Here is a 20258-nt window from a genome sequence, read left to right on the forward strand (position 1 = left end):
GTGTGGCATTCTGGTTGGGCTGTTCAGCTGACACTTAACTTTTTCTTTTTTTTTTCCCCCACCAACTTTATGTAATACCTGCATCGGAGTATAGCAGATTGTCATTTCCACAGTTCATAAACCCCAGGGGCTAGTTACAACAAACCCTTTAAGTTAACCACTGGGGGCAGTGGTGGCTCAGTGGTTGAGGCTCAGGGTTACTGACCAGAAGGTTGGGGGTTCAAGCCCCAGCACCACCAAGATGCCACTGTTGGGCCCTTGAGCAAGGCACTTAACTCCAGGTTGCTCCGGGGGGATTGTCCCTATAATAAGTGCACTGTAAGTCGCTTTGGATAAAAGCGTCTGCCAAATGCATAAATGTAAAATGTAAATGTAAGTTTATTATCACAGTTTTATGCATGTCTCTTATTCTTTATATAATGATTTTGGGCTAAAGTTTGGAATAGATTTACAAGTCTCCATGTATAATATCATGTGTGGTTAACTGGAGAGTTCACCCAAAAATGAAAACTCATAATTTACTCACCCTCATGTTATCCCAGATATGCTTGACGTTCTTTCTTCTGCTGAACATAAAGATTTTTAGAACAATATTTCAGATCTGTAGGTCCATACAATGCAAGTGGATGTGATTAACACTTCTGGTGATTGTGCCACAATTCTGTGTGCACGCAAAGGTAATTTGTATTCACATGAACTCCGTTTTGTAAAGCAATGTATCTTCTTGCAAAGATTAACTCATTTTTTAGCAAACAAAAATTAATTCTGCACTTGAATAAATGTATTTGTACGTGTATTTGTGCTCATAGCTTTGACCGCTTGCTCAAGTTCACAGCGTTATAATGTGCCTGAATTTCAACCAATCAAAGATGAGGTGGTACATTTTGATTGGCTGGCTAGATCACAGATCATACTGCTAATCAAAACAAGAGAAGGGGATAGTGTGTTTTCAAGAAAGGAAATGTGTAAAAATATGATCACACAAAAGCAGTTCTTTTTGTTGACAACTGTTTTTATTTATCCTTTTATGAAATATATTTTTTTTAGTCCGTACACTGGCTTACTAGCTAGATAACCATATGTCTAGTAGTTGTCAACAGTTATGGGTTTTTTAATGGCCGATATTCAGAGGCAGGGTGGCCGATAGACAGATACAATAAAAAAAAATATAATAATCAAGTCTTTTTAAGCACTATATTCAATTACACACAAAAGAAAAAATAATATTGTATTTTAAATGGTAGATAGCAGTCTCTTCAGATTTCTATTTAGTCATAACATTTTTGTAATTTATTGATGAAAATGAAGAAATTGTTAATATATTAGGAAGAAGTAAATAACAGTACACACAGTAGTTTGGCAACTATGGATGGCATGTCCACATTAGCAATCGCATTTACTCAAATACAGAATCAAACCAATTTTACATGCAGTGCATAGTGAATAAGACATCTAGGCCTACTTATAGCAAACGTGAAGCACTTTTACCTTGGGCTGAATCTGGAAATGTATGCTGCTGACTTGCTACCTTGTTGCCTAATCAGTTAATGGCTTAACTGACATCTGTTTTGAATGAATGGAATTCATTCGGAAACTGGTCTCTGAACAGTTTGAAAATCATTTATTTTCATTGTACCTCCGTATACAGCCTCAGGAGTCAGCATTTTCCTGGTTTGGGATGCAGCCTTGAAGTGCAGATCCATCTCCTGACATTTAAATGGCCTGGATCGCCTACTTCTTGATTTGTGAATCAGAGGAACTTTTGATCCTGATACTGAAGTTTTTGATTCAGAGAAAGATATTTGATGAGTGCTCGACGGGAAGAACATGCTGTATTTTCTTGAGGTTTGTGAATGACATCTGTTTAAACAAGATGTGTGCATATTTGTAGATGGTATATAATATAATTTGTATTGATATTTGCCTATATCATAAGAAAAGTTACAGGGACCTTTTGAGGAGACACTGTTAGAATACAGGCTTCAGAGAAAGATTTATGAGCGTTCCACAGGACGCTGGATCTGCTGAAGTTGTGTATGGTTGATTTATTGGATATGCACATATTTGCAGACATTATATGATAATAGTTTGATATTTGCCTTTTTGTCATTAGACAAGACAGTTAAAAGTTAAAGGGAACTGGTGAGCGAGAGAGAATGAAACAGGCGAGCACTTTAACATTGAGCTCAAATGCGTCTGCCTCTGCTCTGATATGTGGACCATTTAAATGACACTGTTGCATACCACTATGGGATGTAACAACAAAACAAACAGTTACTGATCATCTACATGTCTCAGATGCTTCACATGCAAGCAGGTGATTTTTGGCAGCCTCAAAAAAAATGGCCAAATGGGAAAATGTATCGCCCAATGCAGATAATTAAAAAAAGTCAGAATATCAGACGATATATTCTCGGTCGACCACTACACGTTACCATTCAAATTTTCTAAAAGAAATACAGAATCATACATACAGTCTAGTGGATAAGACATCTAGCACACGTGAAATGCTTTTACTTTGAAGATGCACTCACAAGATCGTGTGGATCCAGCCAAAGTCTTTCTAGTAAGTCTGGCGGCCATCTTTGGAATGCTCCTGGGAGACTATTTCCAATCATGCCAGTGCATGATTGCCTATCTACTTGTATGGGGGAACAATTAATTCTTAAAAATGGTTGGTCAAGATTACGATCAAAGAACATATTTCAAATCAGCAGTAAAATCTGACAGCGCTGGCATCCTAAATTTTGCTGCTTTACCTCAGACTATGCCAAAAAACGCAGTTTTCCCAGCTTGTATAGCTAATGCGCATGCTCGTTCTCGAGATGACTGACAGGCAATGTCAAAACGCCCTGGATTGCCCGTTTGTATTGTCACGGACTGACCATCATGATTTGTTAATCAGAGGAACTTTTTATCCTGATCCTGAAGTGTTGATTCTGGCTGATAGAATACGTGCTTCAGAGGAAGATATTAGATGAGCGATTGATGGGAATAAAACACTGGATTTTCATGAGGTTCGTGAATGACATCTTTTTACATTAGATTTCTGCATATTTGCAGATGGTATATTATAGTTTTCTTGATATTTGTCTTTTATCATTAGAAAAGAAAGTTAAAAGTGACAGGGAACTGCTGAGGAGAGGCTGATAGCATACTTTAGAGATAAATAAATAAGCACTCCACAGGATGCTGGATCTGCTCAAGTTTTGTGAGGTTTGTGTATTATACATCTGTTTAAACAAGATATGCGCATATTTGCAGACGGTATATGATATTAGTTCAACTGATATTTGCCTTTTTATCAATCGAGAAGACAGTTAAATATCAGAAGTTCAACTGTTGTGGAGAGAGACGGGAAATGAAACAGGCTAGCACTTCATTAACACAGACTAACATTCAGTTAATGTAATGCTCTGATATGCAGACCATTTAAATGAGACTGTGTTGCACACCGGTCTTATTGTAGTAACACGATTGCACGTAACAACAAAACCATGACTGTTCATTTACATGTCTCAGTTGCTTCACATGCAAGCAGGCGATTCTCTGCGCCCTCAAGAAACAAATCGGCCAAATGAGAATTTATCAGCCGATAATTTAAAACGTCCGAAAATCTGACAATTTATCGGCCTCTGAATATATTGGTCGACCACTACTGTCTAGCTCTCTTAGTATGGTCTATATTAGCATTTGGTTCTGTTGGCTAGTATTTGGTTTGGGTTACCAAGTTACACGTACGTAGCTACTAGCTTGCCCATGTTATCAACCACTTTTATCTGAGATTATATTAATATAATCTCTCCCATTTGTAAAACTACACTGTAAAATGTGACTGAAGTCAAAACTACACTATCCCAAATGATATTCTGAGAGAGCAGTTTATTAAAATAAATGTGATTACACACAGATTATAGTCTACCATGGATCAGCAACCACTGACCATTCTTTTTGTTGTTATTACAAAAAATATTATTTAAATATTTATAATATAATAAATATACCTTGTGTATTATAAATATTATGAAAATTTATAAATATTGGCTAAATTAATATTCTATATTATACTTGATAATAAATTAGGAAAGCTTTTTGTTTGCTTTTAGAGCTGTGGGGTCTTGAAATGTTCAGTATGCTCTTTTTTTATGGTCTATGCTTTTTTTATGGTCTATGCATTCTACCCGAACCGTTATGGCAAAATTTATTTAGAAGATACTGAAGAAAGGGAGAAGCAGCTAATTATGTCTCCTGTCATAGTTTGGGGTAAATTAAATGTACAGTATATTGAACCTCAATTGTTTGAGATAAATAGAAATAAGTCCTTAGCATTGCATGATCCCAGGCTACTATTTTTTGAAAAACTTCCTTTACAGTAAATTAAGCCTCTCAGTATTCCTGGTATGTCTGTAATCCACGGGGTAAATATCTTTTGGAATGGTAACTGCATACAGTATTTAAAGTGTGTACTGAACTTGGAGCATTGTGCCTGTTGGCTCTTCTGCAATATTTACACTTAGATGGTTGCTGTAGCTACCATGTAGCTGTCCAATCACAGAGAGCTTGTAAGCAGCTCCTAATAGCCAGTCCTGACATAGGTGGCAGGACTTGTCGGAATACGGGTGTAAAAACAAGCGAGCAGTCTAAAGTTCAGGGCGCACACAGAGCACAAATGAGGATAGTGAGATCTTGCACTCGCAAACAAATTATTCATCTTTGCAAGAAGATAAATTGCTTTACAAAACTCAAGTTCAAGCGTGTACAAAATATTTTTTGATGTGCTCAATGTCATCTTGCGCATGCAAAACATTTTTATGCACTCAATGTCATCTTGCATGTCCAAAATTCTGGTCACTTTAGGTTCATACTAGGTGGCTCTTAATGCTCTCTTCAGTAGTGGTCAACTAACAATTGGAGGCCATTTGGTAATCAAATTTTGGAGCACATTCGCTTGTCCACTGTTTGAGTTGCTCTTTGAAAGCAAAAGCTTTTGGTTTCCAGGCACAGGGGCTTGACTGTTGCTAAGCAATGTGCTTCATTGACCCTAGGACATGATAGCATGGTGCCAGTCTTTTTTTTTTTCTCAATCAGGGAGAAGGTCTGTCGTCTTGCAGATGGTTCAGGGGGACTGCAGTGGTGGGCCGGCTGCTGATTAGCTCAATGTGTTAAAAGGGCTCTTTTGTTGTTAATTGTGTACTTGGGGACTGGTCAGTCTGCAGCTGCTCCAGGCCTCTTTATTATATTCTGCGAGGGGTTAAATTATGAGAAAAGAGAGGGCCAAATCCGCCTTTCTTTTGTCCCATTAGCTGGCAGGGTTTGATTTAGCATTGAAGGTATATTAAATCTCATGGCTGGCCTCCTCTTTTTTTTTTTTTTTTTGACATTCTCAACTCTTGCTTGACTTAAAAGATATTAATTTGATGAAGGTCTTTTACCAGCTGTGGCTGATGCAGTCTCCAAAAGAAATCTAGCCTTGACTTTCTGCGGCAAAAAAAAAAAAAAAGTACATTCATAATTGATCAAATAGTGCTGTAAGCGTCCTAGAGTTCTCTAGAATGTTGTTGAAGTCTGAATGACTCCCAAACCTACAGACAGTAGGCTAAGTGAATTTTTATTGGAATTTTTATTTAGAGTTTTTGAGCAAATTTGTTTGTCCAGTTCATTGTTTTGTTGTTTGCTTTGATACATCTCCATCCTCTGTGTCTTCTGCTAAATGCTCCATTTGAGGCAGTAGTAGCCAAAAATAATTATGTAATTATATATTATTTGTAAATGTTCAATCAGCATCACTGTTTATATAAATCACAAAGAGCTAATGTTTTTAGAAAGACTTATTAAAGTAATTGGCCTAGTCCACCCAAAATTGTAATTTACGAAAAACAGAATGTAAAATTTTCTGGCCTTTTCAATACAATGGCAGTTGACCGTGTATTCAACACAGCAGTTGACCCAAAAGTATAATAAAAATAGTCCGTGCATCTCATGCGTCATATTCAAAGTCTTCTAAAGGCATTTGGTTTTGATGAAAAACATGTAATTTAAGTAATATTTCAGTGAAAATCTTGTCATCCATTGTGCATTCATGAGTGCAAGTGAGTGCATGCTTGTGTCCATTGTTTTAACACTTTTAGTTTTTATTATGTAGCATTTAGACTAACAGAACTACAAAGTCTGTCTCTGCTCTGGCTCTTCAACTGATGTTAAAGTCTGTATTAAAAGGCAAGATTGAGATCTCTGTAATTCTAGAGTTCCTGCATCAATTTTTGTTGCCATTTGTGTTAACAACCCATGTCCCTAAATACTGATGCCACTGCCATCACATATATGCATAATGAAGAAAGAGTCCGACCCAGCCTGAAGTGGCAATGGCTTAATTAGGGCTACAGTAATTGTCACTTAGTTGTACTGACTCTCAGATACCTGAGCGTGTACTGTGTTGTTGTTCCTCAGGCAGACTGACCTGATTGAAGTAATGGTAATGTAATAGCCCTGCCATTCTCGTTAAGTTCCATGACTTTAGAGGCCTGGATGAGCTAATAGAGCTGTTGGAATTTGTAATGGGACAAGTCACAGTTCAGCGTTAGAACAGATCTGCCCTACATTCCTCTTTCACGCTGAAGCGTGAGACATTGCTGAGTTTAAATAAAATCTTACTTCTCTCTAGTTGGTCTCAAACCACATGAAAGATGATTCTTATGTGCTTGTCACTGAATTGGATCACACATACCAAGCAGGGAGAAACACAATTACGTGTCAATTACTGTCAGTGTCTGGTTATGGGATGAGGGCCAAACATAACCACATACATGCCGCCATTTAAAAGATATGCCCCTACCTGTGGATATTAAAGCTTGAGATCTCTGGATTCAAAGCTTGTGAAGATAAGAAAAGCAGCAGGCAAGTTTAATGAGGGTTAAACCCCATGTTTACTGCTTCAAGTGATTCTTACCGATCATTACTGTTTCACAGTGGATACAAAAGGGAATGGCCCATGTAGCCTTAAACATATGTTGTGATTTATACTCACTGGCTTCTTAAAAGGATAGTTTATTTGTCATTTACTCACCCTTATGTTGGTCCAAATCTGTATGAATTTCTTTCTATAGCCTCAGTCACCATTTCCTTTTTTGCATCTTTTTTTTTTTCAGTACAATGAAAGGTGAATGGTGACTGACATTTACTTTAATTCTGCCTAATGTCTCTTATGGTTCTCTGGTAGAAAGTAATACCATGCATCCAAAACAATGGCAAGCTTTAAAAAATATTTGTATCCATTGTCTGTTTTGTTGGCTAATGGCAAGCTTAAAGGGATAGATCACCCAAAAATGAAAATTCTCTCATTATTTACTCACCCTCATGATATCCCAGGTGTGTATGATTTTCTTTCTTCACCAGAACACATTTGAAGGAAAAATTTAAAAATATTTTAGGTCAGTAGGTCCTTAAAATGCAAGTGAAGGGCGATTTCTCCTTTTTGAACCTCAAAAATCACAGACAGTCAGCATAAATGTCATCGATACGACTCAAAAGCTAATCAATATCAACACGATCGCTTTTGGTGTAAATAATATAAATATTTAAGTACTTTAACTCTAAATCAAGCTTCCGTTCAGGAGCAGTATGCGTGTGTGATGTAATCACATTGGCATTTGAAACACGCAAGAACTGAGGCACGTGCAACACTCCCGGAAGAGCAGCGCTCTTTACAAGCGAGGAGCAACGCTGTACAGTAGCTTGTTTGGTTGTGGTTTAGATATATGTTCTTTACTCACAATTGTGCATTTGTGTGCTAATCCTGGATGTTTCAACTGAGTGGAGAACACAAGATTATGTCACACAAGAGACCGCTTGGACTCCACCCTCTCGTGAAGCTTACCTTCACTTAGGATTAGAGGTCGATCGATAAATCGGTTGATTATTTTTTTTTAACATAATCGGCATCGGCAATATCCAAGTATATCAAGCCGATTATTAGGCAGGTGCATCTGTGGGCAGCCTAGTGTTGTTGTGGAACACGTGTTCGACACACGCTGCTCCTAGAGTGAGCAGACCTCATCCAGTGCCTAAGGAAGGAGCTAAGTTCCTTGGAGAAAACGGTAAGGATTCAATTCGTATAACTCCTTTATATTTAATTAAAAACTTTTGATGTGTTAATGCCAACTTCAAGAAAAAAACGTGACAAATGCGATAGGCGACATGACGTTCGGCTACTTTGGATATTGATAGCGTAGTTGAAGTTGCATTATCACAGCAGAAGGGTTGCTATCATGTCACAATAAATAAGCAAGAATTTTGCAATTACAGACAGTGAATCTGAGACTTTTATTTGTTCTGTTTGTGTGTCTTATATTTGAGAGGGTTGTCACTCAATGCAAAGAAATAAGTAATAAAAAAAGATACCAACGCACTATAGGCTATTGAAGGACTGGCTTTGGTAAACTCTGACGTTATCGGTTCTGCTGTCGGTACTGGAGAAATTAAGAAAATACATTTATTATTGCTATAAAGAGAAAGTTATTTTATCTCGCCAGCCATTTCTAAGTATAATAATATTAAACCATTTGTCTGTGAAGCAATTTAGCTATTCGCAGTCAGAGAGAGAGAGAAAGAGAGAGAGATCTCGCTTACGCGGTGCCACAACGAGCACAACACGAGCCCTGCTTAATGAGTGACAGAACTAAACATTCAAACGTAGCCTGGTTACACTTTAGATCTGTGATATTAGTCTGATTTTATATTAGATTTGCCTTCCAAAGATTATAAAAATAATATTTATACATAAGCCGCATTCTGTCTAGCACAACTTCCTTCTCTTCACACCGGTGCACTGACATTTCTCCCTAAAACTCAAACTTAACTTCAGAATCAGCTGATTGTTGTAAAATGCAGTCTAGCTACTGTTGCTAAATTGTGGGACGTGTTTAATAATAGAGCGCTAGCGATACTGTTCCCAAGGCGGCGCGTGCTCCGAAACAGACTGCAACGAGACAAGAAAAGTATAGGCTACTTTGGGTTTCATGTGCGCGTCTAAACGATCAACTATACACAAAAATATGTCAAAACGATCTGCTTGGAGATTCACTTAAACACAGTTTATGTCTTAAATGGACGTAGTTATGGAAATAGTTGGGAGAAAATATGGTGCATCAGGAGCCTATTAGATCTGCACTCGGTCTTAAAGGGGAAGCAGTCTAATAAACATGCTGACGATTGAGCCACTACTGCGAATCAAACAAAAAAAGGCAAAGAGAACATCACTTACAGCTCTTGAATGAATAACTTCTGCATTAATAAGCATGAATCTATCTATGATAAATTATGCAGTGTTATTTTACAATTGATTACTTTATTAGATTTCTTTTTAGATCACGCCTGAACAGTAATGTTAGTAGACCTTCCTGAAATTGAATCACTGTGCCTATATAACGTTTAACCGTTAAGAATACCGTTAAAGTACCGGATCGATAAGCAGTATCGGTAAGAGTAGTAATACCATTAAAACCTTAACTATACCCATCCCTAGTTATGCCAGTGCTTCTCTTGGATGCTCTGAATATTGGATTACGTGTCTGGATTGCCCCTTAATTAAAGCTGCATTTGGATCTCAACCTTCGTGTCTCGGAGCAGTTCGTAACTCCTGCTTTGTTTATTTAATATATTTGTTATACATTATTTATACAATATGTTTTTACATTACATTTTTAATTTAAGTGTACAAGTGCAGATTGGTCAAGTGTTCAATAAATGTATTTGTTGAGAAATTTTGTCTATCTTAAGTAATTATTTGTATTACATTTTATCTTTCAAATAAAAGGTTCAAATAAGAGGTTAAAAACAAGCACATATCGGCCAAATAAATCGTCAGCATTTATCGGCCATCGGCCGACCCGGATTTCAAAAGATCGGCACGGCCTGAAAAAACCCATATCGTTCGACCTCTACTTAGGATTATAGTTAAAGTACTATACTGATATTTTTCACACCAAAAGTGAACGCATCACTTTAGAAGACATTAATTTAACAGCTGCAGTTTTAACAATGACATTTATGCTGACTGTCTGTAATTTTTGGAGCTTCAAAAGGGAAATCTCCATTCACTTGGATTTTAAGGGCCTATTGAGCCAAGATATTTTTCTATTTTTCTTCAAATGAGTTCTGGTGAAATCATACACACCTGGGATATCATGAGTGTGAGTAAATAATGACTATTTAAATTTTTGGTGAACTATCCCTTTAAAAAGATTATTTTTATCCATCGTCTTTTGTGTTGGCTAATGCATATTTTGAGAGCTCACTTACACAATTTTTATTTATTTCTCTAAGGCCACATATGCACTAAGTTTCGGGAATGACAAGCGCATTTACAGCGGATCCGGAATGTATTCACAGTGCTTCACTTTTTCCAAATTTTTTATGTTACAGCCTTATTCCATAATGGATTAAATTAATAATTTTCCTCATTCTACAAACACCCCATAATGACAATGTGAAAGAAGTTTGCTTGAAATCTTTGCAAATTTCTTAAAAATAAAAAACGACAATTATTTTAAAAACAATGATTATGAAAATGTCTGAAAATTGACGTCCCTATCACAGGTAAATGCCCCTTTTCAGTAGAATTTAGTGTCGGATTTTGGCTCTTTGAAAATACGGTTGTCACTACTGGAATTTTTCAGAAGTTAATCTGGTAGAGAAGAATGTGGTTGTCACTCTGGTAAATTACTGAACTGTGTGTGTACAGAACATTTACATTTACATTTATGCATTTGGCAGACGCTTTTATCCAAACCGACTTACAGTGCACTTACAGGGACAATCCCCACGGAGCAACCTGAAGATAAGTGCCTTGCTCAAGGACACAATGGTGGTGGCTGTGGGGATCAAACCAATGACCTTCTGATTAACAGTTGTGTGCATTAGCCCACTACGCCACCACCACTCCTGTGACAAACAAAACAGGATTGAATAAAGTGAGCTGACGACCAAATTTAGCTGCAGTGTATACGTGGCCTAATTACTACTATTTAAATGTTCATTTGAAACATAAGAATTTAATGTTTTCCCCTCAGCTTTTAGCTTTGCATTGTTCAAATCATGACCTGTACACATCTCTGCGGTTGTCACCACCACAACTTTCACAGCATGTTTTGCTCACTGGCACCTGTAGCACTTGTTCCACAGTCCAGCCACTGCAGTCTGGATTTATTGGCCTTTAATTCAGTGCACAGAACATTCTGTTATCGGCCTGGTGTTGATGCACGCTCCACTAAGTGGACAAAACAACCTAGAAGATTGTTTAGTTGTTGCCATTGTGAAGTTTCCTTTTATACAGAAGTAAAATTGTAAATGAATGAGATGACCATTACAGGTAAAATGCATCCCTCTGTCAAATTGACTAAAGAGCAAATATGCTTTCGTTAGCCTACCCATTTAAAATGAGAATGCGTTGTCATCTGTGTAATGTTGCTTTGCAAACATTCCAGATTTGTCACAATATTCAGCAGGGTGTAGTCTTAAATTGGTGGTGGTATCAATTACTCACCCTCATGTTGTTCCATACCAATGTAAATTCTGTTGAATACAAAAGATGTTTAGAAGAATGTAGCCCTAATCACATTCACTTTCATTGTATTTAAAAAAATGCAATGAAACTGGATCATGACTACGACGTTCACATGCGCAAATGAAATCCCCAAGGTTTTTTCAGAAAGCGTTTTATTTTTTTCAAATTTTTTCAAATTTTTTTTCTTATGCGTTTAAGGAATTAAGAGAAATAGTTTAACACATCCAGGATTCTCATGTGGTTTAGCAGCGTACTTGCAAGTTTTTGAAGGGTTTCCATGTGAGTTGGAGTAGACCGGATAACTACTATTTCAATATTCAAGACTTCTGGCAAACCACTAATTATTTTAACATGAAAATTAACTTTGCAGCAAACTCTAAATTATTACCACAGGTTTGCCAGTAGCGGCAAATTGTCCATTGTTGCAAAAGGTTTGCTGCAGGTTCACCACAACAGGTGAAGAACCTTCTGGCAAACATTGCTCATTTGCGTGTTAAAATAATAAGTGGTAAATTTGCATCAAGTTTGCCAGAACTCTAGATTTTTCACAATGATAACTTTTTAGGGTGGAACCATACATCAGATTTAAAATAGTCAACACTGTGGAAAGATTTCAACATTTCTTGGAGTACAGTGGTAAAAGGAAAAACACATACAATATAAAATATACCCATTTATATACATCAATTTAAAATCGACTGCTGTCCCTCACGTCCACGTGTATGCGCTCAAGTAAATTAAGGGAATCCCAGAGTTTGATGTTAGAGGGAAACACCACTATTGCTGTGCAATTCTTCTGTTTCCTTAAAGTTAAGGTAACAAACACAGCAACAGCTCTGGAATATCTGGAAATGACAGATAATAAAATAGCCAAACCCATGTTTGTTGTTTACACAAGCGTTGTGTGGAAATTGCATTATTGTGGTGAAAGCTGGTTAATGCCACTTTATGCGAGAGTAAAGAGAAAGCCACGAACACAGTGTGTGTAAACAGGTAAGCTGCTTTCCAGACTTAAGCAGCTTTTTCACAATAAATGACTTTGTGGTGTCCATGTAAACGAGATCAGTGACTGAGACTGAAATTCTGCTTAACATTTGCTTTTGTTCTGAGTGTTTGATGACAGAATTTTCCTTTTTGACTGAACTGTCCTTTTAAAAATGAATTCATTTTAGAGTCTGTCAGCTTGTTTACTTTAATTTCTTTTGTGCTATATGGCATGTAGCTTAATGCTCAGATTACTTACTAAATGTTGAACATACCATGCTTTTCAAGTAGCTATGCTTTTAAATTCCTCATTGTGTATGTAAATACATTGGCATAACCTAAATGTAACCTAAACCTAAAAACGGAGTGTTTTTAATGTGGAGAAAAAAACTAGCAAGAGGCAATGGAATTCTGCCATTGAAATCAATTTTCAGCTAATGTTTTTGAATGATGTGGCATGTAGAGCTGCTGCAGAGGGTTTATTTGTATTTATATCAGACTGTGTGTCTGTGCTTTTCTCCTCCTGTGCATGAATGCAGATGTATTGTTTAGAGGCAATTGAGGTCAAGCATTATGTCCATGATGGGATTTTTGTTTTGTATTGTGTTTACTTTACCCTCAGGCAGAGGATTTCTTTATAGGCAATGAGCACACATTCATTTCAGAACTCTATCCAACTGAAGAGGCATGCATATAATTCATGGGCCATCGATTGGAGCCTTTCTATTGCCACTAGGGCTGCAACTAACGATTATTTTGATAATTAATCTGATTATTAGATCGATTATTCGACTGTTTGGCAATTATTGCAACTATTAATCATTAGCTCTTAACTGATTATTCAGCTTGTGCCCCGACTTAAAAGGTTGTATTAAATGTGCTTACTAACAATAAAGAGAACAAAATCATCTTTTAAAAATACCTCTAAATGACTCACAGAATTAAATGAAATAAAAAAACAAATGTATTGTTTAATTCAGTAAAAAAAAAATTAACTGCAAAAATCCTACTGTTATCAAGTGTGTTTGTCTTGTTTTCCATTTAAAATTGTCTAAAAATCCTTAAAACAAGATACATTTACTTGAGAAGCAACATATAAGGTATTTAGACTCGCTTTAAGAGGAAGTATCTTAAATATAAATGTATTTTGTATATACGTGTATTTTATTCACTTGGTTCTGCGTGTGCAGCAAAGTCAAAATATACTTGTATTCAAGTTCTTGTTAAAAGCAAGTATAAATATCTTATATGCTGCTTCTCAGGTGAATTCATCTTTTTTTTTAAAGGATTTTTAGATATTTTAAAATATTTGTATTTTTAATATTATATTCAACATTCTCAGATAACAATTTTTTCTTCTGCAGCATAGTTGGTTAAAAATGTACATCTTTTTAAAAGAGTTTTACATATTAATATTGGAAAACAAGCCAAAATAACAACAAATAAAATTTTTTGTTGTAGTGTATAATGGGTCGAAGACTACCCTCTCACCTTTTGTTCACTTCAATCCATCTTTTACTCACAAAACAACAAACTATCTCGTATTAATAAAACTGCTTATTGCCAATTTTCTTCACAATAAGAAATGCACAGTGACTCATATTATGATTCAATAAGTCATGAGCCATCACGTTAAAATCTAGCTGTATTAAGCGTGCATGCTCTAGGGATGAGCGTCACCGCGACAGAGCGGGCATCAGCCGGGTGCAGATTAATAATTGCAAAAGTTCATATCGCGGTTTTGATTTCATTTCGATTAATTGTGCAGCCCTATCATAGAGGCACTGGCCACACAGAGAAATGCCAGTTTTGGAGTTTGTAGTTATTTACATGACCTGCTTCCTTATTATTTGAATTTTAATAAAGCTATAATGCATTAAATATAACTGCATATAAGATGTAACACCAGTGTGGTTCCTTTAAAGACGCTCAACACCCAAGTTTTGCTCCAGCTCCTCTTATTCCTCAACGAGAGTGCTTTTGTATTTTTTCATTATAATTCCCTCATACTTTGCAATCTACATAACCTGGAGCTGTGAAAGTTTAGAGAATTGGACTGTGAGCTGTGTTTTCTTCCGCTCCTCAGTCAGTCGCTAGCTGCAGTGCTGCTCTCATGCATCAGCATTAGAGTTTCATATGATCTCATGTTACATTAAATGAGATCAGCCCTAATTGGCACTTAAATGAAAACTTGCAATGTTTATGAATAACCCATCTGCAATTGATTGTCTGCCATATTGATTAATAGGCTAGGGATTGATTGCCTGTTGCATAAAACCATTTTTCTAGCATTACTCAAGTTTCTCACTAAGAACAGACACTCAATATTTATCACCACCTCACAGTGGGGAGCTCAGCCTGAGTGGTTCTCTTGAGATGATACAGAGAACATACCCACTAGATGTAGATTTACTCTGTCTTCTAATGTCCCATCTGCATCTAATATGCACCATCCCCCGACAGATCGCTCCGTCTCTTGCTGATGAGCCTTTTGGGAGAGAGTTGAGCTGAATTGCTCACTTTTTTTTACTCTCGAGTTCTTCTGATTCCTCTTCTTGGGAGACTGGCTTGTTTTTATGACTGTCTGATGCTAAATTTAAATGAATAGTATACCCAAAAATGAAAATGTTGAAATTTGCTCACCCTCATGTTATTCCAAACCTGTATGGCTGACATTATACTGTGGAACACAAAAATATATTTTTTTAATTGCAGAATAATACTTTTTTATTATTTTTTATAAACAACATGGTGAGTAGATGAACACAGAATCTTTATTTTTGCATGAGCTATCGCTTTAAGGACCTGAGCTTGAATAGGCTTACACAACCCATGCTGAGATTTTGATGCAACTGTTTGGAGACATGAGGGTATGGTGGCAGATTTTCCTTCAGATTCCATGTAACTTTTTCTGATTTCCACTACATGAATCCTGCATGCAATGGATTTTAATGGGAGGAAAGATACGATCTTATCTTCAAGAGCTATTTACTTAGCTTGCTCAGTTCCTTGTAATCTTCTTTTGGCATCAGCACCTTGGATTACTCTGGTTCTGAGGGCACTGGCTACACCTCTCACAGTTGTATAACGTCCTATTGCCAATATTTACACAGGCTCTGCATTGTACATCACAGCCCTAAGTGGTATGGTGAAACAAAGTGTTGTGCCATACAGATTTCAGGACACAGACAGCTAGACATCCTTCATCAGTAGTAGCTGTTTTGTCTGTTTGATGTCTTTTGTTTTGGCTTCAGCCTTTTTTAAATGCTTCAGCGCAGTGTAATCTTTACAGTTATCAAAATAGACATTTGGGTTTATTTTCCTGTTTGTGGTACCTTGTATTAGGCTGGTTTTGCATCTGATCTTCAAAGGTCTTGGATAGCTGCCCACTATTTGATACTTGGGGTATTTATTTATCAATTTATGTAACTTTATACTTGAGGATTTTTTTAGCTTGTTTATAATCCTGTGCATTTAATCATAAATGCATTTGTTTAGTGCTACAGTGCATTTGATCATCTAATGTAATGATGTTTGATTGATTTGAGGTTCCCTGTGTTCATACCCTGCCATGAGCTGCTTGATATCTAGCACTGTGTATCTGTCCTCTATAATCATGTGCTTAATAAATTGCTGGCTCTCTGGGTTTGTAAATACGGAAGTCCTGAACTGCACTGAGGGAAACATTTTTTTTAACTCACTAGGTTATAATGTTTTTTTAGGTGTCTTTGTGCCTTCCTGACCCCATGTCCTACAAAAAAATGTTTCTCTCAGAGTCAACACGAGAAATTGTTATTTTTATTATTATTTTTATTTTATTTTTATTTTTTTGCTTGCTAGCTAACAATTAGCATATGGTACCAGCCTCGGCCACCAGGTGCCACTATCAGTAAGCATGAAATCTTATGCTTAAGGTGACAGATGTCAGCTGTGGTTCTTGATCTGTTTATTTTTATTGTTGTGAAATTCAAAAGGATTGTTTTGCAAATCTTAATCAAGGAAAGAAATATACTGTATATAATGTTTGAGTCTACTAATGCATGAAATCCCAGAATTAAATTAATCTCTGGCAAATATGATTCATATGGCATTCATTGTGAAGTGTGACAATGGGAGTTCTTTCTGTTTTTTTTTTAATGACATTAACCACCAGGAATTCGATGCGACGAATATTGTGCTTTTTTTTTTTTTTTTTTTTTTGGCCCATGTAAACATGCGCTAGATAAAAGTTTTTGACCATTGCGACACCTCTCTCTTTTTTCAGTGCTGTGTTTTAAAGGGATGACTCATGTTCGAGTTGCCCAAATCAATGAACTCTTAGGAGTGGTGTGTCGGTTTCAACCACAGCAATGTTTTGAGTTGAAGGAAGATGCAGAGCTGCTTGAGGAAATGGTGCATGCTTCGTGTGCAATCATCGTCTGACTTTCTGGTTGTCCCTTGCTCTGTTAAATGAGGGGAAGCACTGAGAACTTTGCGTCTCATAAATATTGCACTGCAGGCAATGACTGTCCTTTTTGTTGTGATGTGTGTACAACTGGTAATGTTAATCATGTTGTAAGTAATGTTATCATTTCTAGATTCATAAAATAATGCATACATTGACGAAAGTGAAGTTGTTAAAACTTCATCAAAATTGTAGCTCGGCAATGTGAAATCATGAAATACAGGTGAAAGTCCAAAACCTACATAGTTTGCAAAGCAAATAGTTAGATCTTGATAATCATATAATAATAATGTGGGTTTCTTTTCAATGTATGCTAGCAGGATGGTGTGCCCATTAAAACACTTGTGTTCCAGCAGCTAGTGTTGTCAAAAATACCTGTGCCCCGGTACCAAGTCGGTACTCAAACAAAATATAATTTACGATACCAGAATTTCTGAAGGTACCGGGTCTACCCGGTACCCATGCAGAGGCGGGAACTTTCGAACGCTCACAACAAGCAAAAGATTGCGGCAAGCAAAGATGCTGCGGAGCCTCAACTGAATCTTGTCGGAATGAAAAGTGGAAAAAGCCAGGTAACTGAGGCTGATGAAATGGGAAACATCACAGATCAGCAAAAACCTCTTTGTAAACGTTGCTTTCACAATTTTCTGATGAGAGGAGGAAACACATCAAACTTAATAAAGCACATGAAAGACAGACACCCGGATTTATTCAAGCAAATAAAGCAGGGGAGTTGAAACTTTCACCGTTTATATTATGTAGATCACAAAGTATTAGGGAATGATTAAAAGTACATTCAGAAGCATGTACCGTTGTGGAATAAGCAGAGGCGGAGCTCTTTAAAGGAAACATCCCGGTGTTACATCTTAAATGCAGTCAAATTTAATGCGTTATATATAGCTTTATTAAAGTTCAAATAATACAGAAGCAGGTCATGTTAATAACTATAAACTCAGAAACTGGCATTTCTCTGTGTGGTCGGTGCCTCTTCTATAAGTTGCGTGAATGTCCCGATCTAAGGGGGAGAGATTGAAACTGGACCCGGCTGAGAGAGACTCTGCCTCGGGGACACTCATCCCTCGAGCGCTCACGCTTAATGCAGCTAGATTAGAACGCGACTGCTCGTGACTTATTTTATCATAATATCTATATATATGTCACTATGCATTAGAGGTCGACCGATATTGGTTTTTTCAGGCTGATGCCGATCTTTTGAAATCCGGGTCGGCCGATGGCCGATTAATGCTGCCGATTTATTTGGCCGATATGTGCTTGTTTTTAACCTCTTATTTGAACCTTTTATTTGAAAGATAAAATGTAACACAAATAATTACTTAAATAGACAACATTTCTCAACAAATACATTTATTGAACACTTGACCAATCTGCACTTGTACACTTAAATTAAAAATGTAATGTAAAAACATATTGTATAAATAATGTATAACAAATATATTAAATAAACAAAGCAGGTGTTACGAACTGCTCCGAGACACGAAGGTTGAGATCCAAATGCAGCTTTAATTAAGGGGCAATCCAGACACGTAATCCAATATTCAGAGCATCCAAGAGAAGCACTGGCATAACTAGGGATGGGTATCGTTAAGGTTTTAATGGTATTACTACTCTTACGATACTGCTTATCGATCTGGTACTTTAACGGTATTCTTAAAGGTTCTTTTTGTTATATATATATATATATATATAAATAATTTTACTTCAGGTAGGTCTACTAACATTACTGTTCAGGCGTGGTCTAAAAAGAAATCTAATAAAGTAATCAATTGTAAAATAACACTGCATAGTTTATCATAGATAGATTCATGCTTATTAATGCAGAAGTTATTCATTCAAGAGCTGTAAGTGATGTTCTCTTTGCCTTTTGTTGTTTGATTCGCAGTAATGGCTCAATCGTCACATGTTTAATAGACAGCTTCCCCTTTAAGACCGAGTGCAGATCTAATAGGCTCCTGATGCAGCATATTTTCTCCCCAACTATTTCCATAACTACGTCCATTTAAGACATAAACTGTGTTTAAGTGAATTCTCACATATTTTTGTGTATAGTTGATCGTTTAGATGCATGAAGCCCAAAGTAGCCTATAGTTTGCTTGTCTCTTTGCAGTGTGTTTTGGAGCGTGCGCTGCCTTGGGAACGGTATCTCTTGCGCTCTTTTTATTATTAAACGCGTCCCACAATTTAGCAACAGTACCATTTTACAACAATCACCAAACGTGCTGATTCTGACGTTAAGTTTGAGTTTTAGGGAGAAATGTCAGTGCACCGCTGTGAAGGGAAGGAAGTTGTGCTAGACAGAATGCGACTTATTTATAAATATTCTTTTTATAATCTTTGGAAGGCGAAATCTAAAATAAAATCCGACTAATAATCACAGATCTAAACCAGGCTATGTTTGAATGTTTAGTTCTGTCACTCATTTAGCAGGGCTCGTGTTGTGCTCGCTGTGGCACCGCGTGAGCGAGTTCTCTCTCTCTGACTGCGAATAGCTAAATTGCATCACAGACAAATGGTTTCATATTATTATACTTAGAAATGGCTGGCGAGATAAAATAGCTTTCTCTTTATAGCAATAATGTATTTTCTTAATTTCTCCAGTACCGACAGCAGAACCGATAACGTCAGAGTTTACCAAAGCCAGTCCTTCAATAGCCTATAGTGCGTTGGTATCTTTTTTTATTACTTATTTCTTTGCATTGAGTGACAACCCTCTCAAATATAAGACACACAAACAGAACAAATAAAAGTCTCAGATTCACTGTCTGTAATTGCAAAATTCTTGCTTGCTTATTGTGACATGATAGCAACCCTTCTGCTGTGATAATGCAACTTCAACTACGCTATCAATAACCAAAGTAGCCGAACGTCATGTCAACTATCGCGTTTGTCACGTTTTTTCTTGAAGTTGGCATTAACACATCAAAAGTTTTTAATTAAATCTAAAGAAGTTATACAAATTTAACCCTTACTGTTTTCTCCAAGGAACTTAGCTCCTTCCTTAGGCACCGGATGAGGTCTGTTCACTCTGCTGGAAAGTGACTCTAGGGGCAGCGTGCGTCAAACACGTGTTCCACAACAACACTAGGCTGCCCACAGATGCGCCTGCCTAATAATCGGCTGGATATGCGTGGATATTGGCCGAGGCCGATTATGTAAAAAATGCAAAAAATCGGCCGATTAATCGGTCGACCTCTGCTATGCATTTCTTATCATGAAGAAAATTGAGAGATACGAGAGCACTTTGCACATTAG

The 20258-nt window shown here is 36.9% G+C and overlaps 1 protein-coding gene across 1 annotated transcript in view; it reads left to right on the top strand.

The window, feature by feature from the left end:
- Window positions 1–20009, top strand: part of LOC127618264 (histone acetyltransferase KAT6B-like) — a gene marked incomplete at its 3' end in the record, with an annotated part of 40905 nt that extends 20896 nt beyond the window's left edge. Inside the window, exon 3 of the mRNA XM_052090630.1 lies at window positions 19989–20009. Within this exon, the coding sequence (XP_051946590.1) occupies window positions 19989–20009 (21 nt within the window). The remainder of the gene's footprint in view (window positions 1–19988) is intronic.
- Between the last annotated feature and the right edge of the window lie 249 nt (window positions 20010–20258).

Source organism: Xyrauchen texanus, chromosome 24 (assembly GCF_025860055.1).
Source record: "Xyrauchen texanus isolate HMW12.3.18 chromosome 24, RBS_HiC_50CHRs, whole genome shotgun sequence".
NCBI classification, from domain to species: domain Eukaryota; kingdom Metazoa; phylum Chordata; class Actinopteri; order Cypriniformes; family Catostomidae; genus Xyrauchen; species Xyrauchen texanus.